General features: G+C 38.6%; 2 protein-coding genes across 12 annotated transcripts in view; both read right to left on the bottom strand.

The window, feature by feature from the left end:
- Window positions 1-901: 901 nt before the first annotated feature.
- Window positions 902-8,120, bottom strand: LOC125693877 (holocytochrome c-type synthase). 4 transcript variants are annotated; one of them, XM_048946291.1, is made up of 7 exons: window positions 8,050-8,120; window positions 7,368-7,518; window positions 6,535-6,683; window positions 5,758-5,906; window positions 4,536-4,655; window positions 3,536-3,622; window positions 902-3,272 (listed from the first exon to the last, which is right to left on the bottom strand). In XM_048946291.1, exons 2-7 carry the CDS (start codon window positions 7,483-7,485, stop codon window positions 3,074-3,076), a joined length of 822 nt encoding a protein of 273 aa, XP_048802248.1. In that variant the 5' UTR covers window positions 7,486-7,518; window positions 8,050-8,120; the 3' UTR covers window positions 902-3,073. The 4 variants fall into 4 exon arrangements, with proteins under 4 accessions (XP_048802248.1, XP_048802249.1, XP_048802247.1 ...); XM_048946292.1 differs by lacking the exon at window positions 8,050-8,120 and adding an exon at window positions 7,988-8,044; XM_048946290.1 differs by lacking the exon at window positions 8,050-8,120 and adding an exon at window positions 7,897-8,041.
- A 1,597-nt stretch (window positions 8,121-9,717) lies between these two features.
- TLCD4 (TLC domain containing 4) overlaps window positions 9,718-27,065 on the bottom strand; it is a 42,384-nt gene continuing 25,036 nt past the window's right edge. For all 8 annotated transcript variants that reach the window (XM_048945492.1, XM_048945497.1, XM_048945498.1 and 5 more), the window contains 4 exons: window positions 23,403-23,461; window positions 21,586-21,680; window positions 19,405-19,478; window positions 9,718-15,953 (listed from right to left, as the gene is read on the bottom strand). In XM_048945492.1, the coding sequence (XP_048801449.1) occupies window positions 15,638-15,953; window positions 19,405-19,478; window positions 21,586-21,680; window positions 23,403-23,461 (544 nt within the window). In that variant the 3' untranslated portion in view covers window positions 9,718-15,637. The remainder of the gene's footprint in view (window positions 15,954-19,404; window positions 19,479-21,585; window positions 21,681-23,402; window positions 23,462-27,065) is intronic.

Raw genomic sequence — 27,065 nt, 5'->3', positions numbered from 1 at the left:
CCTAATACAACACAGTGGCAAAATATCACCATGACTCCATGCATCAAGGAACTACAGGTATCCCACCACAAGGCTGTGAATTAATGCTAGTTACCAGGTATTCATGTTGGCCACACGCTAAGAGTACACAATGTAGAAAAGCAGACAACTAGGCCATCTCTTAGCAGGGAAAGCATAGTCAGCCCAGCAGGCACATTTGGTGTTCCTCCGGATTGGCAGCACAGTGCTGGGCACTGTTAACTGCAGGGCAGCCACCTGAAGCAATGCAATGGCAAGAGACCAGAGGAGTTGAATGCAGAACAGTCTCATACTGCAGGAAGATCAGCATTACTCTTGGCTACATGCACATTACCCAAGACCTGATTACAGTCGGACTGCTATGCCAGAGTCCTTTTCCACTGATCTTGAAAGAGCCACAGAGATTGCAGTTTCTGAGCACAGTATCTTTGAAGAACACATTTTCAACTGCAGACCTGCTGTGTTAAATCCAAGAACCAAATACAAGAGGTGAAGGAGAGCTTGGACATGGTAAAGCAGAACACAGGTGAACTGCAGACAACCTAAAGCAGAAAATGGCAGATTTCCTTACGCCTCACTGCTTGTAAAATATAAACTTAATTTCAAATGATTACTTTAAAAAACTAAAACCTTCTATTCTGCAGAAGTTATCTGGACTGAGGATGAAAATATTTGTTGTCATATGTTCTTGTTCTGAAACCTGCAGGTTTGGCTGGCTAACGCTTAAGTTAGTCATTACTTTTCGATTCTCTCTTCACCTAAATATGAGTAGTGCCTATTCAAAGATCTGTTTCATTGGCCAAAAGAAGTTATCTCATTTGGCCCATGCAAGAGCTCATATTAACAGTTCTTAGAACTACAAATATGCTCACAAATACCGAAGTTAAGAAAAGTATATTTATTTGAGTCTCCTTTTTGTTTGAATGACAAAACAGCACAGAAAAGAACAATTCTGAATCTAGGAAAGATGAAACAGAAGACAGTAAACTCATGGAGCAGCATGAAACATCTTCTCCCAGATTTAGTAGCAATGACAGTTTTCATAACACACTTAATGTCAAGTTTCCAAAACCAACAGTGCAGACTGGTCATTTTGAAGCTTCCAAAGCACTCTCCATTGTGCGTAGATCAAGTTACCAAGCACGTACGTACAACTCAAAAAGCCCACCTCAAAAAGCAGCAATCTTCTGCCTTTTCTGTTAGAACTGAAAGAAGCAGCTCTTTGACTGTCAGACACAATACTTCATAGATCACACACTTCTTATATCTTGCATATATACTGCCTACTCAGACTGAGGCTTGTGTTTTCTTGCTCAAAACTGTTCTTATTAATATACAGACACACGTATGAATTGCTGAAAAAAAGGGAAAAGTAATAGGGAAATTGAAAACAGGTAAAAGTAGGAGTTATTTCTTAGGATTCTGGACTTCTGGGTAAGTTTTATTCTGACCCTTCAGATAGTTGCCTATGAAGTGGTAGTGATTAGTCTCCATTAGTACCATGAATTACGGAAGATTTCCTACCTATTTTCTTAATTGAGAAGAGTTACTTTAGTGAAGTACTAAGGTGTTCTCCCCTTGAAAGAAAACAAAAAGAAGCTTCTGTTATCAGTGAAAAATAACCACTTCCAGAGAATTAAGGTACAACTGGTTGCCAGTTAAAGTTACAAGAAGAAACTCTGACTTGAGAAACTACAATGTGGTATTTGGTTATTCTTTCTGTTCTCAAGTCTTTTGCACAGAGGAGTTATCCTCAACAGTACTGTATGCTGAAAGGGAGAAGTAATGTAATTTCAGGTATGCAGCAACTGAAATTTACCAAGCCATGCAAATTTAAAGCTATTACAGTACAAGACTTTAAAAAAAGGGAAAAAAAAAATTATTTTCCTTATTAAACACAAACATCCACAAAGAAATAACAAGCATCACTCAAAAAATGCTCAACTCAACCTTGCTTACTTGCAAAGTATTACTTGCACTTTGGATACCCTTTTAGTCAAGTTATACACGCATCTGTACCACACCTCACTATCACTGCTATGAAGGAACGTGCTATGACTCCGTAGTCATACACCTCTGTGCAACTGTTACATATTTTAAGAAGAATTAAGAAATACTACACTACAGGTGATGAAACTACGATGCAAAATCCAGATGCAGTGCCAGACACATTCTTTAAATAAAGTTTCTGTCCTGAATACATGAGAAGACACAATAAAGACAGAAAAACACACAAGTGCAGCAAAAAGAATACAATTTTCTTACATCAGAAAACAAACTTTTTAAATGATTAAATAAATACTCATTAGAGACCAACCTTATCTCTTTTGAGAAGTGTTGCTTTAAGAGAAGCCAACACACTCTTTTCCTGCCTGTAACAATCAGCTGTTCTTCTGTTCAAAGATAAACTGCAAATTAAGGCTTAAATATACTCTCCACATTTTCAACTGAACACACGTTTAGAAATACTCACACTGCAATGCTCTATTTCTTTAACAGAATAGATTTGACCAAAATTTTCTGAGGAAACACATTTAAACAGGTAAAGTGCCCACGTAGAAACAAGCATGTAGCTTCAATGCTTAGTAAAACATGCAGTTTGTAACAGCCCACAACTTTTCTGCTTTATCATCTCAGTATGCTGATACTGTAACTAAGGGCAACCATTCACGAAACTTCCAGTTTTCACAATTTTTTTAGTGCTCAAAACCACAGTCAGAACCAGAAGCCTAATGTATTTGGTACAGCACCAAAGGCATGAAATGAAAGAAGGAAATCTTATGCAAGATTTGTAACAATAAAAGATTTCCCAGGTCTTAAGAAAATTAAGATACATGTTTTTGCTTCTGTACTTTTATTATATAATTTACAGTATCATAAAGCATTGGTATACTTAACAATGCATTTCTTCACCCTGGTCATGCCCCCCCCAAAGAACAGTGGTGATGAAAATAATCACAGTTTTACTCAACTTCTATTTCATGTCCTACTGTCCACACACCCTCAAACCACAGAGGCAAGTGGTTTACTTTTTGAACACACATAACAGGAGTAGTTAGGAAGTCCAACGCCACCAGGCTACCTTCATCCTGTCCCACACAGCCGACAGAGAATCAAACGCAGGACGAACATCCAGGATAGTGAACTGGTAGTTCTTATCCACTGCACCACCGTCATAGTAATCGATAACATACCGCACTTCTTTCCCACATCGGTCAACAATCCAATCGTGTCTGTCAAAGGGAAGTTCATATCTGGAAAGATAGATAATAGTGCAGAAAAATGTAATGGATAGGTATTATGAACCTGGGAGAGGGAGTGGAAGCAAGACTTATTTATTCACATTCTGGCATAAGATTCCTTACCACTACATGCACCATCTGGTGATTATAACTTGCAATTCACTTTTGTATCATCTCTAAATTACTTCTACACTGCATCTCCAGACATGCCTCTCTCCAGACATGCCTCTCTACCTTTCGTCTTGACCAGAAGTCCTATTTTCATGCCAACGTACCCCATCCATGAACGTATTCTGGCTCTTGGTGAATACTCCTTCGCTTTGCCTCCAAACCGCATCAGGGACGGCCCACACGGACATTCCCTACAGACACAATTAGAACAGAGAAACAAAGTCTAATTTTAACTGTTTACACCATGGTCTGCTCACTATGAAGGAAAATCGCTTCTGATAGGTTCTTGGCAACACCACGCAAAGTATGTGCAGGTAGACCAGCAGTCACATAAAGAAAGAAGAGCTGACCTCACCCAACAGGTGAAGAAGCTCTCTGGCTATGCTGTGCTCCTTCTCAGGAAGCAACCTAAGGCCAAGAGATGCTCTCCCTTCAGCAGCTGGCCCCTTTGTGAGCCCAGAGCAAGTCCACCCTTTCTAGTCACACAGCTGCAAACAATTTGCCTGTGCTGTCTAGAACAGCCACAGCCCTTCACCAGATGTTCAATCATTAGTTCAAGCCCTGACCTAGCAGTTCCCCTACACACCACTAAAATAATTTGTTACGGGTTACAGAAGTGAAAACAATTAAATAACAGAAAATCATAAAAGAAACCACTCTGCAACAAAGGTCATGGAATTTCAGAGGACGATTTCTAGATACATCATGTTTACCTGGTCTGTGTCTTGTAGGAACAAGGACTATACCGAAAGTGACACAAGTTCCTCTTAAAGAAAATTTGTCCCTCTCCTTTTTCACAACAAAGATGGAAATAAGGTGATCTTCAAATAAATACACTAAGATGTTTTTTTCCTCCAAGTCCACATAATATACCACACCGCTAGATGGCTGATCCGTTTTGTCGGTGTAATTATTCAGTTCCAGTCATCCCTCCTGTGTAATCTTCCCCCCAATTGTATCAAAATGGGAGATCATAAAAGACCGTAACTTCTGAAACGTATCAATACCAGAATATTTTTATGAAAACTACAAAGTCTACTTTGAAACAACTACAAAAGCAAATGCTGAACCAAGTGATTTGCTTCCCATTTCACGTGTACATACATAGCATGAAGAGCTTCCCACTTCAAAATCTCCTTCCAAGCTTGTTCATTATTTTGATTGTGAATCTTAATGATGTTAGTCATATCTTCACTTGTTATGTCATCATCTTTCCACCTCCACCTAAAAAATAAGACAAGTATTATCCTCCATATTCCTTAATTTATTGGATGGACATTGAATCAACAGATTTAAGTGTTTATGCAAAGACACAAAGCAAGAATGGAAACTTCTGGCTCATCTGCTTAAGCATCCTGAGTACCACTTCATTTTCTGTGTAAACAGATAGTTATCAAAGTTATCATCACAGAGATCCACAACTTCAGGTTAGCTAAATTAACAGCTTAACTGGATCAGAAAGTTATCGGGATGTGCAAACAATGGCACATCCACAGCATTTGTAAAAATGCTCAGGAAAAATCCCACTTGCGTTCTTAATGCACAAAAGTCCTTTACTCAACACATTTTGCATACACTTTGAAACACCTTCCATCTCTCTGATCCTGCACTGTGACTGTTGCTTCCTTTCCAATAGGCATAAAATTGAATACATGAAAGCATTTACAGGATAAAAATTTGTGTTCAGTACAAACTGTTCACGATGTTGTCTCTAGAATCAAAAATAATATCGAAGAATTGCTACTGTTTTAATAGTAACTGCATTTAAAGTTGATGTTTCAGAACGACAAACAAATAAATACAAAGAACTGCAGAAACAGCAGCAGAGATTTTTTATTTAGGCCAATAAATCATCTATCATTTAGTTCGATCTTGCCTACACTGAAGTTTTGTTTAGACAGAAAACATCTACAAGTCAAACAACTTTAATTTTCAAATTTTTAACAGCATCACAGAGTCAAATGAATGCTCCTGGATTCACAGAATTTTTACTGTCAGTTTATAGGATTAGACTGAAGTCTCTTGCATTCGAAGGTAGGTAGTCAAAGTCTTTTTGCACCTATGCAGTGATTTCTAAGAAAATTTTCTGAGTTAGTAGCAGCTGCCTTGACATTCTCAGCCACCTTGCTGATGATGGGGAAGGAAAGTCTTTGAGATCGGCTCATATGCAATGTTAAAGCTTTTTTTTTTTTTAAAGCAGTACTTTTTAAAGTTAATTGCTTCCTGCTTGAAACTCTTAAATAGCATCTATGAATTAATAACTAATGATGCTATTTCAAAAATCCCAGGCTCATGGAGACTTCAGCTGAAAATCCAGTGTACTTACCCTTTTCTTAGCATAGCATTCCAAAACATCTGCTCTGAAGGATAGACCCATTTCTTGTCAGAGTGTGCCCTAGGAATGGAAGATTCTTCTCTAACAGTTGACAATGGAAATGGTTGATCTGGAGATGGCAACTGATTAGGAGGAGGCATCTAGAAAACACAGAGAATCACTTGAACAACAAAAGCAAAAATAAACTAGAAATTATTAAATATTTGAGAAAAAATAAAGCAATAATTAAGCATCCAAGACGAAGAAATTCAGCCTTCACATTAAATCCAACGAGGTCACATTTCTTTTTTGCAACAAAATGCTTTGTGTAAGTTTGTCATCTAAAACCAAAGGACACCTTTTGTGTAAACTTCAACTATCAAATCTGCAGTCTTCTTGTAATCAGAGGAAATGTCAAAAGACCTGAATGAGAACTTACCATACCACTATTGCACAGAACCTAGAAACCGCTGATGTAACTTAAGAACCATGCTTGTACGTAACTAACAGAAATACATGGCATCAAATATTTACAAACTACAAAACTACTTTTTATCAAAAATGATTCAACTTCGAAGAAGAGAGCTTTCAACCCTATATTGGTTTAAAATAAATTAAAAAATTAAATATCCACAAATATTTGGATAAACAATCAGAAAAAGCAGTTTTAAAATTGAAAAAAGAACGTTATTTGCCAGAGTTCCCATTTTACACAGCATCAGTATTTACATTTTTGGCATTTCAGAAGAAATGAGACTGAAGAAAACATCTGAAGCAAGTGAAAGTTACCATATTGCTAGGATCTATGTCATTGTTTGCTTGAGATGTCCCAGACTTCACAGGACACGCTACATATTCATATGCTCTTTCCTGATGTGCAGGAACATCATCTGTGTTCTCAGCCCTACGGTCAGAAGTCTTCATGTGCATTGGACAACCTAAAATATAGGGGAAAGCATTATATGTTTTGTTACAAAATGAAGTCTCTAAAACATGACAGGAGACGGAAAACACTTCATGGAATACTAATGTAAATACAAGAATGCTGTTTCACTTCTTATTTTGAGTTTTAGAACACTTTCCAACTTTCGTAAATATTTTTGTCTTGCCTGTTTTAGCACCCAACACTATGCTCAAACCTAAGCTTCTCACAGAGGCCCTGAATGCTTACACACTGCTCTATGACTGGCTGCTACACCAAGCTGTTTGTCACCAAAATTTCCAAAGCAACGTGAATCCAACTTGTGTTCGTTCTGCCGACAAAGAGCGGACATTGTCCTTCCCCAGACATGACCTCATTGTACCCTTCTGCTGCCCCTTCCCTGATGCACAACCATCTGCTCCCAGAGACCACCCCCAAAGGGACATGGGCACCAGTCTGGCCCCACATGGACGTGCCCTGCAGGGCCCCTCTGGGGAAAGCCAAGGAGGAGCAGCCCACAGGTTCTGCAGCAGGCAACTCCTCTGGGGCACAGCTGAGTTTGTGTCATCAGCTGCTACGGTAAATCACTCTGGGTGGGGGACAGGCTCAAGTTCTTAATGCAGTTGTTTTTCTTTCCTGACAAATACTTTTGAGCTTTCAGTGTAAGGAGCTAACTTCACTAGCTTTCAAGCACAGTTACCTCTCATTTTCTCCTGATGCATGGGGCATTCTGAAGGTGGAGAGGCTGCCTGGTGCTGTTTGGATGGCTCGGCTGCTGACTGAGCTGTGGCTGCTGGGGCAGATGCAGACAGACCCATGGCTGCTGAAATCAGGCTTTTCAGTTCAAGTTTCTAAAGAAAAGAAAAAAGCAAACACCTGTAAAGAAACTTATGTTCACTACTCACTATAGCGAATGCACATACAGATATACCACAGCATCACACATTGCTTAAAAACACATCCATAATAAATAACAAAAAACCACTGCGAGCCATAAACGCACTGCCTGAATAAAAACCCACGGCCGCGGCCTCCACAGCGCGTACAGCGGAGAACAGGAGGGACGCTCCGCTTAGGCCCCTTCCCCAGCTCTCAGCGCGGCGCTGCCCGCAGCCCCCGGGCGATGCCGCACGCACGCAGCGGGCTCCTGCCGCGCCAGCGCCTCCTGGGAACGGCGGCCTCGGGCCTCGCCTCGCTGCAGGAAGCGCTCCGTGACCCGTAACACACACCGTGACCGGATTCACCCGCAGGCAAGGTCAGGCCCACCCCTCTTCGCCAACAGGGGCCGGACCCGGCCCGGTGCCGCGACCCGCGCCCCACCGCTGTTCCCGCCGCTTCCCGCGTCGAGTCGTGTCGCTTCGCTTCCCCTCGCCCTCGCTCACCTCTGCCCGGCCCGCGCCCCCCCGCGACCCCGTAGAAGCGCGCCTCGCGAGAGCGCCGGCCCGCCCCGCGCCTGCGCAACAGCCGCTCCCGCCCACCGCGGGGGCGCCGTCGTGCCCGGGCCGCTATCGCAGGCGGTGCGGCGGGCCGGGCCCTGCGGCGGGCTGCTGCTGGTAGAAGGCGGCCTGCCCGGTACGGCGCCACGCTGCGGGCGGAGTGGGAAGGCGGGCTGAGCTCCCCTGAGCCGCCAGGAAGCCCGTAGCGCGCGAAAGGAGGCAGCCTGCGCAGGTCAGAGCTGCTGGCATTCAGCTGTAGCACGCAAGTCTGTAAGAGTACAGTCGTTTTAAGCACCCGAATTAAAAAATCTTTCAGTGCTTTTATGAACACCTCTCAAGACAGGGACATCTTCCCACGTCCGTCACGGAGTTTCTACAGCAAATACTTTTACCTCAGAGTAAAGCCTTGCAAAGAACAGGGTGACAGCCACAAGGAAGTACACACTGCCCTTAAGTATCCTCCTCTGTGGACTCCAGAAAAGCCGAGCAAAACCACAGTATGCTCACAATATGCATCCTTTAGAAAATGACAGATGCCCTGTTAGTGTGAAGACATAAAACAAGCAAAGCAAAGCTCCTAATTTGGAATTATTGCACCAATACAAGTAGCAAAAACAAAGGAAAATTTCAGAAAGAATGCAAAATTTAAAAAAAAAAAAAAAACACACACAAAAAAACCATACGTAAATGGGGGAGCTATGCACCAGAAAATGACATAGGAAGCATTTTGTATATCCACCTCTATATCTATCTATCTCTATCTATATCTCTATATCATGGGGGCTCTCATGCTTTCAACAAGATTTGTTGAATTTGTGCAGTTGAGAACAGCTCACAGAACAGCATCCCTTGTTCTCAGCCACCTTTGGATCTTTCTTTCCTCCATTCAGTGCTGAAAGCCATACGGTGCTGAACAACAGCGTCCCACCAAGCCTCACTGTCCTTCCGCAAGCAGATGGAAAATGACCTATATAGCATCTGACCCTAAGGAAGGCTTCCAGACATTCCCAGCCTGAGTCACTGCAGACAGATTGACCGGTTAAGGACAAGTTTTCTACAGAAAGTATAAAATGAGTAACCTAAGAATATCATTTACAAATAGCACAAAATTCCCCTTAAGACATGAGAGGAAATAAAAGTAGTAAAAATCACTGTATTTTCTTCTAGAAATTTAATCAGTGCATAACTCAAAAGCTTAGAGAAATACAAGAAATTGCCAAACATACACAACAGCAGCAACTTCCTCTGAGCATGCTCAGAGAAATCACCAGGCTTCTCCATGCAGTTTGTGGTTCCCAGGCGTACATTCTCTGCCCATAGAGAAACTGAGAATTAAGGAACTTAATTGCATATCTCAGTATTCAGGAAAGGACTGTGTAATGCATTGCATCTATAACACACAGATGACAGCAGCTCTTTATACCCACAGCCTGCAGAGAAGTGTTTGACTTATGTCCTGAAATGTATTATAACACATTATAGTTAATACTATCTGATATAAACATAAGCTTTTCCCCAGTACACAGTTTACAGTTGCAGTTACATTCCTGGCCACAGTGAGGTCCTACACAGCATTTCACCCTAAGTCCACCCACCCACCCTACACACCTGGCTTAGACCCCCTTCCTCCCCCTGCACATAAAGCAAGGTGCAGCAACTTCAAGGTACTGTACAAGCCAACTGTTTCTCAGCTTAACCCAAAGCAAGTCATTCTTTCATGACACATTTATTATTATAGATACATAAGCTATTACCACAATAAGAAAGAAAAATTCACAAAATAAGCAACTCTGTTCTTTTTATTATGAAGTAACAATACCTTGCATACATCATGCAATTTATTGCTCATTGACATTATTGCATATACCAAAGAAAAAAAATCACCCAATATAATGCAAGCTCCTAGACTGTTCAAACCAAATACAAAAATGCTCTACAGTATACTGAAATGCAAACACAATTCAGAATTTTATAGCAAAAGGAAAATCTAAATGCATTGTATTTAACCATTCACCTTACTTCACCTGTTCACTGTTGTATCCAATCTTCAGAATTGTTATATTGCATTCTTAAGTCCTTGTGCAGTGATAAGGATTGCTACTACAATCAGGCCGCATTACTATTTGAATTTAATAATATGATCCTAACACTCCGTGACAGTATCAATCTTTTCTCTGCAGACCAGATTGTCATGGTTTTCCAGAAATCAGCCTGGAAGAACATCCAGTTTTCACCCTTGCTCTGTATCAGAGCAGAGGTATACCATATTTGTTGAGTCTCTCTTGAAGATTACATGAACATTTTTAAATTACTGACTATTACTTATGCCTAAATCATAACTCACATGTTCCCAACAGATTGTAATTTGCTTTTGCAGCAGTCTAACTGTGCTTACATGTTAAATCATTCTCCCCATATAGGTATCTGTAGACATTAAACACTGGTTTATGCATGCTAGAAACAAATCCAGGATATTTGCATGTAAGTGTATTAAGTGTGCAAATTATACCAGAGCTCAGGATTAGCCCTTTTCCCCCCTCTCCCTATAATATAATGGATTTCTCTTGTCAAACTTGAATAGTGTTACAATGAACAAAACCAACATCTCCTGTACTGCATTCAAAGTGTTACGCTCTGTATTGGAGCTTACTGTTGATATTTAAATGTTGCATTTAAACAATCAGAATTTTTTCAATAACAAAATATTTAAACTTAGAAGACAATTTCCATGCAACATGTTCCACTCGGGTGCATTTTCTCATATACTTAAATATTTATAGGCTCATAAAGGCATGTGCCATCCACAAGACAAGTACAGTTTTTGACATCCCACACACAGATTAAAAATAAAGATACACTACAGAATATTTTGTTTTTATGTTTTCAATTTCAATGACTAAGAAGTTATAAATAGCACACTGCATCATTATATGGTTGATACCGAGGCATGCTGAACTCCTCATAAACCACTCTCTTAAAGACATTTCCTTTATATTACAAGTAGATTAAAAATTTATGTACATTGCTATCAGATGCCCTCTTAGGACACCCCACCGTGAAGCTGATCTCAGAAGGAATTTTGACAAAATATTTCTTATACCAAACAATACAAGTTATTCTTCATAGCTACCTTCCATTCTTTACTGAGCTATAAAGTGCTTGGTTATTATAAATAGAGCAAGAATGCCGAAGGAGGTAGCTAGTAGAGATTTTAAATGGATAAGAAATCATAAGTGTTATCACCTAAAAGTATTGATCTGATGCTTAATCCCAGAGTTCTAAACATCCCAAGCAGCACATCTTTCTTTCTTTCCTCCATAAAAAGACTTTTCAAGTTGCTTTCAGAAAATCATATGACCTTCACCTGTCCAGCAAAGAGATTTCACCCAGGGTTTGGATGAATGTTAAAGTTAGTAAATATTAATAATTTTTTTTCCATTTGACTGGTGCCAGGACCTCAGCAGCAAAGTACTGTTCTTTCTCCAGCTGTCAAATGCATTCCATGGGTAGAGACACTTTACCAGGAACAAGTCCTGCCTTGTGAAGTTCCTCGCAACTGGTTAATGAAGTTCTATGGAAGGCTATTATTAAATGGGAAAGAGGGCTACACATACTTCTCACAGCCTTCTACATTTGTATTGCTCATCTGAAAATTCTAGTTCCTCTCTACATGGCTTTCCCCATTGCTGAACACTGTAATAGACCTTCAGCTGGAGTAATTTTGAGTCAGCCCTTTATTTTCCCCTGAATGGCTCAGCAGAAGCTTTACAAAACAATTTCACAAACTTTTCTACTAAAAGACCTTTCACAGAAAGCTTGTATGTACATATACTTGAACACACACAAGTCGTCTTCATACAGAAATCAACAACTTAGAAGCCTTTTTACACAGCTTGAAAAGAAATTTTAGTTTCACTTTGTACCATTACAGAGATACAGGAATACATAACCTTTCTGCTGCTTGTCATTCTACCATTGTCCCAGCCACAGCAGCAGTTGTACTCAGCATCTCCTCCACCTCCCTCCTTTAAATATGCTTGAACGTATCTGCTCACTTGTGTAAGTAAGCTTTTACTCAGAGATTAACATTAATTTTTCAGTATGAATAATGCTTCAGCATAATTTTCAATGTAAAGATGAAAGCGATTACCTTCCAAACATTGTAATTAATTTATTTTTAATAAACTTTGACATAAAATTTGGAATTGATAAGAATTTATATACATCAATCAGCTCCTCTCATTTATCCTGCTCATAGAATAACTTTCATTATTCAGTAGATTCTATTTTTAAGCAATTAAGAAAGTGCTGAGCTCACTCAAAAGAGCATTTACTTATAGAGGTAGAGTAGGTTTCAGAGATAAAGTTTGTATCACTATGTGTACAGATACCCATTAAACATCTCTGTAGCAATAAGGCTCTTGACTTCACTGAAATCCGCTGGAACGCTCACCAAGAAAACGAGGATTTGAAGTACTTTTCCCCTCTGCAAGTACTGCTTCCACAAATCAATTATAAAAGCAAAACTTGACCTGCCATTCCCCTATAGTAGCTCTGAGAGCGGTATTTATTCATCCCTGATGACAAAGTAAAACCATAGAGAAACTGGCATACTTAAATACAGCACATACAGACACTCTCATGATCACCACACTAATTTTATGTAATGGAGTACTGAAGAATATAAAAAATAAAATGTGATTTTTGAGCATTTTTACTGAGCTAATTCCATCCATTCAATACGTCCACAGCAAAGTCACCTGGCGATATACCAACTGTCTGCTTTACAATGCAAGTGTCAAAATAGAAGTTTTAAGTCACTATTAAAGTAATATTACATTCTGGAGATGACATTTATGAAAATCCTACTAATCATGCACTTCTTGCATAAAAAAAAGCAAAGAGACAAGCTTGAAACGTAAAATGATGTCAATATTTCAACATCATTTTTAAATTAAGAAGGCGTAATTGAAAAAATAGGTGCCAAGGCCATCTAATTTGCTATGTTATAAACTTGTAGTGGTAGGCAAGAGTGCTCTATCCTAATGTATTCAATACAATATAATTTTGCAAACTGCTGACTACAGTTCTCGCTAAATAGACAAGTGTTAATAATGCTTTTTCCTTAGACAGTTGCCTTCTCACACATAGTAGATGCATCAGAACTGAACAGTAATACACTGAAATATCACAATACAAAAATGAAATTGAATACATTGTAAAATGCTGTTTTAATTACGTTAATTTCATGCAGCAATCCAAAACATTGCGTCTTCTAAAGAATTACCTCAATGCCCTTCTATTTTGAGTTGTTGCCCAGTATGTACTCTGCAGGCTTGTTTTTCCATTTCCAATCTACTTATAAAACAACCTTATTACAGCTTGACTTCCCCCCTATGATGCACAAATCTATCTAGAGGTAAAGCAAACCGACTGTTTTAGTGAATGCTCTACACTGAAAATAAAGCAAAACAAAATGATACAGAGATGTCAAAGATTAATGTGAAGTTGAGATGAACTTTGAGAAGCTTTCATCTTAAAAGCTGCTTCAACTCATCTTCCTTACCAGTTTTTCATCCTACTTCCTGAATAAAATACAAGGATACTTCTACTTTCAAGCATATTCTCCAAAACGTTTGAATTCACTTCATTTGAAGGTGATTGTAGAACTGAACAAGCAGTCTTAGACATCTCCCTCAAGAGGGCAGGATTGGAAACAGTACTGGAAAACGTCTGCCCAGTGAAACCAAGCGGATAAAAGCCAGTATTGTGCATATCAAACAATACTCTCTGACATCCCTGGAACTGGGAACTCAACACAGCTGCCTTGGCTATAAGTCCATGGGGTTCTCTCTGGGGCTCACTGACATCTGATTCCTGGGAAACAAACCCTGTTTCTCGCTCAAAAGCATCGTAGCGTTGGTGCACTGACACTGCGGACTGCAGAGGTGAGGGCTGATTCCACACAGCTTTGTTAAGGGGAACAGGAAAAAAGGAAAACAAAATAGCCCATAAATATTCCTCTCTTTGTTTAAAAATAAATTTCTTACACACAGTCTGCTACAATACTTGGTATGTGTACTGAAGTACCAAGTGAAAATGTGTACATTTAGCACACTTTGTTAGAAGGTATAACTAACAACACAATGTTCAAAAATAATAATTAAAAAAAAAAAAAAACAAGAAACAGAAGTTAATCAACCTCAATTCAGATACGATTAAAAGTAAGCAAAACAGAACCAAAACTATACACAAATACTGCTCTCAAAATCATAAAAAAAAATAAAATTCCTTAAATTATAATACAATTTGGATTGAGAGCATTCCTCCTAGACACTAAGATTTCTCTCCAATGTCCTCCAAGTTTTAAGTCTGCAGAAGGAGGAACAGAGTGCCTATTGACAAATATGTGGTTCTGAAAATAAAATGTTGTGCCTACAGATGTGAGCTGTCACTGTATGTCACAGGTTGAAAGAAGTTTGGCACTGTTAATTCAAGAGTGTTCTTTAGTCAACAGCTCAGATGTGATTAACAAGGAAAACATGACAATAAAAATCAGCAATCATATCTAATGGGTCACTTGTGTGATTAAAAAAAAAAAAAAAAAGGCTCATTGTAAGTTCCATGGCACATATACAGAATAATTTTATCTTTTTCTAAGTAAGCTTCATATCCCAAAAGTCAATGGTTAACTCTGAGCAGAGTTGCAATACTTCTCAAAGGCAGTAGCAGCAAAGGAAAAAAGCACTACAGTAAGAATTATGCTGTTCCCAAACATAATTTACCATACTAACTTATGAACTCATTTCCACGGCTGATTTAGTAGATGTGCTCTTGCATGCAATCTAAAAAAGCAGAAATGAATCCTCCCTATAAAAATCAGAGAATTTTAACCATTCTTAAGATATCTCGTATGGTCTTATAATACAGCATTTTAGATAAAATTATTTCATAAATTTCCCCAAATGCTTTGCATTCCTACAAGGCAGAACAAAAAGCAGTAAAAGACTTCACAGAATCAGAGCTAGACTTTTAGCATCTCTTGCAAAAATTAAAAAGTCCTCAAGAATGAAATCTTGATTGTTATTCCTAGAAGAAAATATAGAAACTTGCCAGGAAAATTGCACCATATCATGAGTTTGGGGAGCTTTGTTTATGTTTTTATAAAAGAGAGATATCAATATTCACTAGATTTATAAAACACATTAATCTGAGAAACCTGAGTGAAACACTTCAGACACACTGGTGGACAACAGCCAAGTAACCAGTCTGCTCCTTCCTCATGTCAGTAGTTTGTTAAGTGCTCAGAACATGTAGCATTCATTTCTGTGAACGTTTGCTTCTATTCCTCATTGGAGAAGATCCTTAAAGCGTGGCCCTGGGTGCGCAGGCAGTGTGGCTAGGGAAAGAGTAAGGTCAGTACAGAGGTAATACCTTGTTTCCTTAAGAGGAGCATTCCATGGCAGAAATGTGCACTGGTTCAGTGAACCCAAATAATTTTCATAGCAGAAATTTCTGTTTATGCGTATGATCTCTAGTCAGATTTTCCATTTTTATGAGTTTTGGCTTCCTCCTGTCCAACAAGACAAATAACTTTGTAGCAACCTTTTGTAATTTTGACCATCCACATCAAGTTCATAACATCCAAGACAACACTTGAGATAATCCAGGCACTCTGGGCTGCAAATCCTAATCTCTGGAAACCCTCAGTTCCAAACGAAGAAAGTACACGGCTGTAATACATAGGCATGACGGCAATCCTCACCACGAAGAACACAACTGTCATCAGCACACCATTGATCATGTTAGCCTTTGAAGATTTGGGATATCCCAGTACTTCAAAAAACCACCTGCAAAAGAAGTATTCACAGAAGGCAAGCACACTTGAGTCCACTTAATTGAAGAAGATTTTATTTCTCTTAATTAAGCATGTATTTTTTTAATTGTTTCTACCTTGTATTTCTAAATTATTGCTTCTATTTCTAAGTCATTGCATAGTTTCTTGGCTTACCTTGCAAATTCTTCTGCTTGGTTTCTTCCCCCCGCCCCCGTGCAGTAAGCACTGCATGATATCAAGAACATTATATGTAGAATAACACGTAGAAAATCCCAGTTCATATTGTAAGTCAGTTCAAGACTAGTATGTATGCCAACGACCATTACACTATAATTTAAAGTAACTTTTAAGGTGGCAAATTCAAATTTATTGCTTTTTATTATAATTTGCATTAATAGACAATTTAAAAATATTTCTGCCCTGAAAGCACTCCTAACATTGTGTTTGGATATGGTAATAAAATAGAGGCGTAATATTTCATAGATCTCAGGGGGGCAAATGGTGGGTGTCACCGTGCCACAGTACTTCTACTTATGAGTGTAAAGATAAGCAGAAGTGGGACAAGCAGTCTTTTTCAGGAGTGCAGCTTGAAGAAGATGGCCACTGCAAAAGGCAATAATGCTTGTGCACGGCAACAGAGGCACCACTTCGTGTTGGCTTATCTGTTGGGCCAAGTGTGTCATGCTAACAGAGAGAAAAAATACTAAAAAGAGAAACTGAAAAGCGGGGGATGAAAGGTTCCCACTAAACTAAGGACTCTGGAGAACTCCCAAAGAAAAGAAACCTTTGGAGGAGAGAAACTCCCAAAGAGAAGGAACCTTTGGCAGAGGAATTCCCTAAGAGGAAAAAAAACCTCTTCAGAAAGAATCCCCTCGTGGGCTGTGTTTGCTGCTACAGTGCAAAGCTTTCCGCCTTTCTCTCATGTCCTATGGTGACCAGATGAGTTTCTGGGATCAACAGATGCACTACAAACCATGCTGGACCTTTGGTGGCGATTATCTCTGTTGCTTTCTAAAAAAATTGCTTGCTTTTTCGCCCGTCTTCCTTTCCCCATCTCCGTAAACAACTAGGATTTGTAATAAGCTGGTCAGGCTAACATTTGACCCCTGGTGTCTTAATCTCACTGTTGAGTTCACACATATATTAAAGAACATTCTCTCTCTCCTATAATTGGAGTGAGACACGTCCACACATAATAAATAAATGCAAGGAAAAATTGAGCAACACCGCCAGGTTAAAGACAGGAAAATAGCATGAATCAACATATTCATGACAATGATTGGGAAGAAGGAAGTGGAATAATCAATTTGTTTTCAAAAAGCCATGGGGTTAAAGCTATTAAACAAAATAACAAGTTAAAAACTTGTAAAAAATAAAGTCAATTTTAATTATCTGCAGATTGCAACCTACATAATTACTGATATACTAAAAAGACTTGCCAGACATCCAGCTCTAACGGAAACACACCAGGAATCAGTTAAGAATGCAGCAGACAGAAACTCCAGGCTCTCCAGGTGATAGCCTGATCAGGAAGCTGGACATCTTCCCACCAAAACGCTGGGCTGATACAGACCTGGCATGTTTAGTGAGACAGAGCCTGTATTTTCCTCAATATATTTAATACAGATTCCAGAAGTAACATCAAAGAAAGCTTTTGAAGTCCACAGCAATGTGCCAGGATAAGTAACTGCTGGAGAAAAGGGTGACTGGACATCTGCTCAGAGACTTCCCTCTCCCAGCAAATTCAAAAAATATGAATAAGTAAATCTCAGTGATTGTTAACATTTTACCCAACACAGTTTATAATTAACTGCATAAATGTTGACATGAACATAAAAAGATCTAAATGCTTGGCATGGGAACAACCCTGAATTAAATACCTCTAACAGCACCAAAACAAAGAAAATACTTCAGTTCTGAGATTAGAATATAATTTTATATTTTAATACTGCTCTTTTTTGGTAATACTAAGAATGCAAAGCAGAAGTTTAATGTAAATCATTATCTACCACTTGCTGCCTTAAGCGTCTGGTTCTTTTCAAATGTAATGGGAAAAAAAACCATGCACTAATGAGATGACATTTCTCAGTGTGAAGGACCTTATCATCTCCACAGAGACTTCTGTTTTTCTCAGAAAGCAGTAGATGTGGGTTTTCAAGGACACAGTCTCACCATAGGCATTTAAAAGTATAATATATACTACTTTTAATAGATTTGAAAAGCAAGCATCCATTTCCAGTATGAAATCCTATCTTGATAAAACTCAGTTATGAGAACAATGACTGGAACATGAGCACTAAGAGAGAAATCTAGAATATAATACCACCTTCAGAATACACTACATCTTGCTTTCTTACTCTCCTATAAAACAAGCTTGAAGAAGTGTTTATTCATTCCTTGGTTTCTCTGTGCAAGCAGAGCACAGCTTGAATTAGACCACAACAGCCTTCTCTTGGACAAATGGAAATAGCCCAGCAGAGCTCCTTTACCTGCCCTCCTCTAAGTTGAATTTGCTAACATTCAGAAGAGTCCTCAGCACAATTCTTCCTTTTTGTTCTTTACATTCTTAGAAACGTGAGGAATGCTACAGTCTCAAAAACTCTTTTGGAGCTGACAATCACAATCTAGTAATAGATAATACTTAGACATCTTGTCTGAAGGCTTACAGACCCTTATTCTTTTCACCCTCACCCTTTCTGTATCTGACACCTGGAAAGGAAAACAGATACTACACAAGAAGGATCAGTAAAGTAGAAACACCCAAAAAAAGATGGGAATGGGTATGCGGTGCACTGTGAGATCTGATCCTACACTACAAGCAAAAGAAAAACATGGAGGAGGAGGGGGAGGAAGAGGAGGAGGAGATGACAGCAGCTCCATCCTATACCAAAGTCCTGCTCTCGAGGTGAAGTCCTGGGACAGGTTGGTGTCTCCAGTTGGGTCACAGCAGCTGCAGAGCAAGTGGGCACCCAGCCCAGAGCTCTGGGAAATTCCAGGGACTGCCCTCCTTGGCATCATCATGCCTTCCCTGATTCTCACAGCAGCAGTTTGAGTGTGATGCTACAACCAGAAACCACAGCAGTATTCCACTGTCACTGAAGTCTGCTAAAGAGACTCCTGCCACTTTCTTCTCTGATCACAAGTGTAAAGCTTAACTACCACAGCTGCATTTAGATGCTTTACTACTCTTCTAATTTAAGAGCTCAGAATCCAGAACTATTTTTATAACTGAAATATGAAAATCTGGCATTTTATATGAAGGTTGCTTTAAAAAAGAACTCAGGAGTGAGCACACCAGCTGTGCAGCAACAGCAGCTAAATGTTTTCATAGTAAAATAGATTTCCAGATAGTAAACTCTAAATAAATGAAAATTCACTTTTAGCAGCTATTCAATGACAAAATCCATCCTGTATAATATAGATAAAAGTGTAAAGAACTGTGTAAAAACTCCACAGCTACTTACCGCTGATTGACAAAAGGAGTGGAGAATTCTGCAAGCAGACGGAAGTTCCCAAAATAAGCCAGCAGACCTTTGCTCTAGTTGGACAAAGACAAAGCAGACACAGAGATCAACGGTCTAGCAGATGAACCTTGATTGAAGTCTTCAAGCATACACAGAATGATACAATGACCCAAATGCCTGATTAAGATGGTCAGTATGCCAGTTTCTTAGCTGTGGCAATCTTCCATAAAGTTTCAAAATGAAGTTTTCTACAGAAGATGCTGTTGTCCTTTAAATACCATGAATCAGTAGCTTTTTTTTTTTTTTTTTTTCTTTAAATAAATCTTTAAAAGACGTAGAAATAAGAGGAAATGGGAAGCCAGCTAGGAGACTGGCACAAGAATTGGTAGGATATAACTATGATGGTACTGCTACTGCCTAAGGGGATTATAAATATTCTGGATTTCTCACATTTAAACAAACTCAAACAAAATCAGTAAGGTGAAGAATGTCCCTGAATTGTTTTAAGAATGCAACTTAGCTACATCAGGATAAATTATCGGCTTTTATTTGGCAGCAGAAAGGACACACAAAGCCCTTGAAATTCTCTCCTGCCTTCTGAAAGGAAAATCCTGTCCACCAGTTGTGTTGCAGTCCCTGCCACATCCCCTAAGCTGGAAGACTTTGTCTTCCCTATGTTGGTATCCAGATAACAGCATGGAACTTTTCCACCAAAACACATTGTAACTGAACACCTCCCTCTAAGTGACAAAGTACACAGGCTTCTCTGTCTTATCTTTTGGTTGTGTTATGAGCTGGAAATAGTATCCCACTCCACCAGGACTGGGCAAGCAGCAGTTGGCAGGTGTAGAGATAAAGAAAATTCAGCCTTATTCCTGAACAACCCATGGCACAGACATAGACATCCAGTGGGTGAGTTGGATCCAAATAATAAATTGAGATTAAAGTTCACGCTATATTATTACTCCTAGTAGAAACAACTACTGATTTTTCTGCATGAGGGATTAGTCTCAGGAATGATATTTTCATTTCTCTAATATCCAGTTCTAATTCAGTTTCATCCATGACAATATGAGTAGATCTAATTACCTTCAACCTGAAACAGAGTATTTACTTGTCAGCGCACTTCATTACCTTTAGATGGTTTAAAATCTGGCAGTAATCTGACATCTCAACACATTTTTAAATATTTTAAGCCTGGGATTCATGAACTAGCTAGCGAAAGAGATGTGGTAAGTGAAGTAAATTGTGTTTTATAGGATTTCTTTATTTACTGAATGAGCTTTTCAGAAGAGCTTTAGCAGCATTACTCTGGAGGTCAGCAGGTTTTCTACCAAATCACAAAGGCATCTTAGCAATTCCAGCAGTAAATCAGCAGCAAAGAGTAATTGAGTTAGTCTTTGCCCTAGAAGAATAACCTTTTCTTCCTCTTTTATCATCAGTGCATGTACATATGTCACAGATATTGAAAGATATATACAGTGAATCATCAACTGCTTCCCCACCACAGCAATCTTAGAAAAAGTCTCAGAGGGTCAGCATCAACCTTCATAAAAACAAAACAAACAAACAAACAACATACACGTACTGAGAAATCTCAGTTATAACAAAGCTTAACGTTAGTCTAAGCTAAACAGCGGATATAGTTACTTTGTTTATCATCTGCAATTGGGAACTTCATGTGATTGTTCATTTTTCAGATTAGTATATTTATATTACATATTAACACGTGCTGTATGCCAGCTGCTTAATATCCAGAAGAGAAATACATTTCACAGTCCTACCTACCATAATAATAAAGTGTTCATGTCTGGGTGACATAAGTGTGTACAAAAACAAAGTTTTTCCTGTTTTTTTTTTAATTTGTTTTTGTTGCTGCAATTAAATAAAAAGAATAATCTCCAGAAGAACCACATCCAGCTGCTCAGAGTGAGACATCACTGACCAATGGTCTTAAAAATACAGTAACAAGCAAAACATTTGAAACCATCTTCTCCTGGTTTTCCATTTAAGTGTTCACACTTGTGATTTTGTGACCTCTTTAAGATATAAATATGCCTATCATGAAGTTAACACACCAACCAGCAAATAACTTTTTTAAACATGAAGGAAATGAGATTCATAAAAGCACTGTCTCCATTCTCATCTGCTTGTTACATTACTAAAGAATACAGCACTCACCAGTACAAAATAATAAGCATACAGAGCTGCCAAGTGATGTATTACAAAAAATTTGTCACCAATTGCCTTCCAGTAGCAAATAATAAGCAACAAATCTACAAGAGAAAATAAATAATGTTAAAAAGCAAGTTAGTATGCTACCATTTACTTGAGAATAGTGTTTCTCTTAGTTTTTAGAGGTATGAATGCCAGTGCACACTACCAGTAGAAACATACTTTATCCTAAAGATTTGTTTCCAGTAAAAGTTCTGACAAAATATTAAGCACACGTTATTCCAACAGCTGCCATAAATTATCTTCCATATCAACAGGAATATGGGGACAATACCTTTAGCTGAAGTATTCTGGTAGGAAATGGTGGATCCAGAATCTGATATGAAGACCTCACACTTACAGATCCACAAATTTGAAACAACTGACCAAAAAAAAAGAGGAGTGGGAAGGGAAGGGACATATATAACCAATGTACAAATGCCTACAATAAAATCAAGGATCTACTATGGAGAATTAGTGAGTTCAGAACTTTATACTTGCAAACAGGGAACCATTAATCCTGTGCAAGAAACACGTGGAATGAGAAGCATGCTCACTTTATTTAATCAGACCTTCCCAGTTACTGTAAAAGCAATACAGTGTACTTGAGTTACTGCTGTAAAGAAAGCTTTGACAGAGAATTTCTTCTTGCCCTGTGATGGTCTGAGATTTCAGAAAATTTTCTGTTCTATACTGGAATAAGCAATTTATGCCTCGTCTTTCTCCAAATAAATGAATACTCGGCACTTTGAATGGAATACTAGTGACCAAGGTTCAGAATTAAAGACCTTACCATTATGCTTTTCCTATCTGCAGTGAGTGCCTTGATCTCTTTACATGAGCTGTCCTCAGGCAGGACTCCATATTATCTGATACAGCTGCTCCACCACATATAAATAATTAAACATTAACTACATAAGGAAGAGAATGAGTGGCCGTTCAGGTCTCTGTTCAAAGGCATTCATTAATTCATAATGAAAGCCTAATGCGTAACTATTTAGAAATAGATACCAATGAATTTAAACATGGAAGATGAAGTTCCCCTTACAGACAAACCAGAGACTTGAACCGCGTGTGCTGATCACCAAACCCATCAGTGAGAAATCAACTGCAAGAGACAACTTAGTATACAGCGTAGTCTCTGGTGAAAGACTCCATTCAAACAAGGGAAGTTTTCCCAGAAAACAGTCAGAGTTTTCATTTTGGCAAGTCAGCAATTCCCCACACAAAATAAAAGTTCCAAATAGTGTTTTTGCAAAATTCCCGTGCCAATTTTAGTTAGTCAATAATTCAGAACATCAACATATTTAAATGTAAATGCTGCATTAAAAAAATAATTCTAAATTTTCAAGTTTTATATGTGACTTAATTTTGGTTTGAAGTGAGATTAGAAGGTGGGCAAGTGAGATCCAATGGCATCATTTGCCTCAACTTGCATTGAAGGTTGTATATTTAGTTTCTGGTGCTCTGAAGCAAGCCACTTCCACATCTTCTGAAGTGGCTGAAGTACAATCTGAACTGGAATTGGTGGTTGGGTACCAAACCATCACAAAGCCACGCCATGGCATTCCCTTACTGCCTGGGGAGACACGATTCCCATCTTTCACATCCTGCAATTTCACCACAACCCCACAACTCCATTACAATACAACTTCTGCTGCGGCTTTTAAAATTCTTACACCCATCACATCTCCAGAACAGAGTCTCAAGACAAATGTAAATAGATAGGACTCAATATAAATAAACATGTTGAGTATGTTATAAAGATGACGTTGTATAATTACCAGAAATGAGGTAGCCTGTGGTAATAGCAATATTCAGTTTCACAATTGAAGGGTCACCCCTGTAAACACACCAAAAATGCACGGTTAAGCCTTGGAAACAAGGTAATTTGCAGAGGATGCGCACGTATCAAACATCATCGTGTCCATGAGGTTACCTAATGTTTGTCCCAACAGTAAGACATCATGAGACTTGGCCACAGATCAAAGTTACATAAATGGACTCCTTTCCAGGCAGATGTAAGACATCTGCCAGCTGTCCCTGGCCTGCCCATGGCTACACACCAGAACTGAAACCCAGCAATCACCCTGGGCTGGCTTCTCTGACAACAGCAAATAGAAGCAAGCAGCCCAGGCAGCGTCACAGCACTCTGATTGACAGTCTTCATCTCCATTTTCTTCTTCTGCCAGTATTAAAACTTTGTGACAGATGACAAAAATATCTCTCTCAGCTAGTGCTTTTCATATTTGTGAGAGGACAAATGCTTATATGAATAAACAGAATAGAAGGAGACACTAAAAGAGTTATTTGCCTGTTCTTTGAAGCCAAAGAACCTTTCAGCAAAAATGTTTTTTAGAGCAGTTTCACATCTTCTGTGCCTTCCCTTTTGGTGCCAAAGATTCATTTAATAGCAAATTAAAAAATGAAGTCCCCCCAGTATGTTCAAAACCACAAGACCTGTGAACACTGCTCAAGAAGAAGCATTCATATTACAGCAAGTAACTACTATTTGTTCTTTCTTCCACTGTCCTCTGTGTATTGTTACCTTGAGGAGTTAAGTAAGCAATTCTCCTTTCCTATGCCCAAAGATCTTTTTTTTTTTTAATTAATTTTAAGATTTTTAAAATTAAAAAAAAAAAAAGCTTACGTTGTGCATCTAATCTAGATTTGTTTGTGTAAAAATACACTGAGCCTCAAGTGATGTGTCAACAGATTTTTAAGATGTGGGCTGCCCAAAATCTCCCATTAGCATTAATGAGAGAATTATAACCTTGCAACAAGTCCTCTCCAGACTTTCTGGACCAACATTTTGACAGCACGCACGGCTGTGCTACCATTTGTCATCTGTCAGTACCTTCAAGAAAAGTCCATTACAATCCCAAATTAATCTCAGTTAACAGAAAATATAGAATTCAGTCTAAAATGTTCTGGATTTCCCAATCTATCAGCTCAAAGGGGAAATGCTGTCAAGTTTATGAGCCCTGGTGTTTGCAGCACAGTTTTGATGCAGGCGAGTGCCAGGAATGACAAACAGGGAGTGACCTGAACAAGCAGAAGTTCCTTTACAACTGCTTGGGAGGTATGTGCAGCAAATGAACTCCAGGAACACACACACGGAGATAAAACACAAGGATGCCCAGCCAACTTTCTTCAAGCTTTTTTTGCAGATATTTTTCAGGTACAGTCTACTAGATAAAAACACTTTAACTTAAAGAAGGTTGATGACTGCAAAGTGGAGAGTGATACGAAGAAACCTGCTCTCTTGTGAATACACGAATTAAGTCGTAGCTTCACACCATCTCCCTCTCCTTATCTAATCTCTACCACCTACACATTTTCTACCATGTTATTCTCATCATCTCAAAAACAATTTCTACATTACTTACGCTAGTTAGCTATTCTCTTAACATATAGAAAATATGGCAAGTGTTAGGGGAAGTCCTAGACCATCAAAAAAGGTGTAAGAACACCAGGCTGATGAACCTCTGTGGCATACGCATGGTCCAGTCTTTATCATCTTTTGTTAGGATCTACTGCATCTAGTTTCAGGCACTACCTGGCAGCAACACCACATCCTCTCTCCATTGCACCCAATGCCTTAGTAGGAGTCCTGATACCCTTCAAGAGCTACATGTATTGTCATCACCATGCATTTAAGCCTCGCATGAGCCCAGAAGTCAGGCTGATATACGTTGAAGATTGGAACCTATGGCTTTCCATTACTGATATAAAAGACACAAAACCTGCGGAGAATAAATGGACATGATCATACAATCAATGGCTATACAAAGATTTTGGCAATAAACAGAGGGCAAGAGTGACAGTGGTCTAAAATTGGAGCACCAGTGTAATGCTTTCAGACTACATGAGTAAAAGTAGCATTAAGGCTTTCTGGACACACACAGACTGTTGAAACTAGACTCAAATGCTTCTTCACTGCTTATAAGACACTCCTAATGAAAGGCTCATGCATCTTTCATATCTGCAGAAGATATGAGCTCCACAGCTTATGACTGCATTTCAAAAGGGCATTTGATTTCCATGATGGAAGAACCTTACAGCAGTTCCTTAGAATTTGCATCTTCCTCTTCAGCCATATCCAGTTAAATTCAAAACTATGTGAATTCAACTATGAATCAATGGAAAAGTGACAGATTAAAATTTAAAGTACATCCAGGTCATAAAGCAGACTGAAAATTGATTAAAGCTCTGTATGGTCAGTGAGGGCTTCAGTCACCACAGAGAGGGAATCAGCACAACATATGGAGAAATGCAGAGACAAATGCTAGCTATCTCCTTTTCAAGAGTAACATGAAAGTCAGCCTTAGAAGAAAATATACACCTGCAATTTCTGAGGAAACTGACCTGTGATTCTGGCTTCACTGGTAGTTTCCGACAGAAGAAGCACAACACAGAGTTTTAATTCATTATAATCATCATCATAAGTGTATCCAAACAAAAAAAATACTTAGAGGGAAAAGTAGAAATACATAATAATTTCTTTCCCCCCAAAATTGATTTTGTCCTATGGTATCTTTTACATAATATAGGATGCTAAGGCTCCATAAAGGAGGTTAAGTTTTCAAAGCAGTACACAAAAGTATCTCACAGCCTTTCTTAAACTTATTAAGAATTAAAGATAATTTTTGAAAACTTAGTTTTCTATTTAATTCGATTTTTTATACACCAGGATAATTTAGTAAGCGTGCAGACAATTTATCACCAGCAAGTCATACTTCTATCACTCATTACTTATTTTGTACTGTTTAGAAGAAGGTCTACTCAAGCAAACCAGGATAAAAGCTTGTATAAGATAAAGCTTACCACAATCCATACAGAGATCAAGTTATAATAACCTACTGCTTTTAAACAAGGTTAACGATCTCATAAGATACTGGAGATTGTATACAGTCACTCCAGAGATACCAGAATACAATGAAAAAAAGTCAAAGAAACAAATTAATCATGTATCACTACAAAAGAAAGAGGCCAGCATTGTTCACATTTGCTTTCTGAATCAGTGTTAGGTTTAAGAAAGCCACATAAGAAATCAGTGGCAGAGATACCATCAGAATTCACAGCTTCAAGCACCCAATCTTGTCTAGTCCATACCGTACCGTCATTAGTTTACAGTACTAAAGAGCAAAGTAAGAATCACGTGTTAAATTTACCTGAGTTTAAACTGAATCATACTGTAGACCTACAACAAAAATAGCACCCTATGGCAGAAATATGAAATGAAACTTGTTACTCCTGAAGAGTGATTAACTACTATATGGCCTCTTCCAGAGGGAGAGTTCCAGAAGGTAATGAATGAAATGTCAAAATACCAATTACACAAAGCAAGAAACATATCCTGCCCCAAAAAAGTAAGCATGAAACAAAACAATATAACTCAATAGAACTAAACATTAAAAAAAAAAGGAAGCTTAAGATGGAATATT

The sequence above is a fragment of the Lagopus muta genome, chromosome 5, assembly GCF_023343835.1.
Source record: "Lagopus muta isolate bLagMut1 chromosome 5, bLagMut1 primary, whole genome shotgun sequence".
Taxonomy (NCBI): Eukaryota; Metazoa; Chordata; class Aves; order Galliformes; family Phasianidae; genus Lagopus; species Lagopus muta.
Note: the sequence above shows the minus strand (reverse complement) of the source record. Positions and strands in the feature narration are given on the sequence as shown.

Excerpts from the sequence above, each read along its gene's own strand:
- LOC125693877 (XM_048946291.1), bottom strand. The coding sequence starts at position 7,485 with ATGGGTCTGTCTGCATCTGCCCCAGCAGCCACAGCTCAGTCAGCAGCC. Across the intron at positions 6,684-7,367 it reads GCATCAGGAGAAAATGAGAG|GTTGTCCAATGCACATGAAG; the intron begins GTAACTGTGCTT and ends CCTATATTTTAG. Across the intron at positions 3,273-3,535 it reads AGAATACGTTCATGGATGGG|ATATGAACTTCCCTTTGACA; the intron begins GTACGTTGGCAT and ends CTATCTTTCCAG.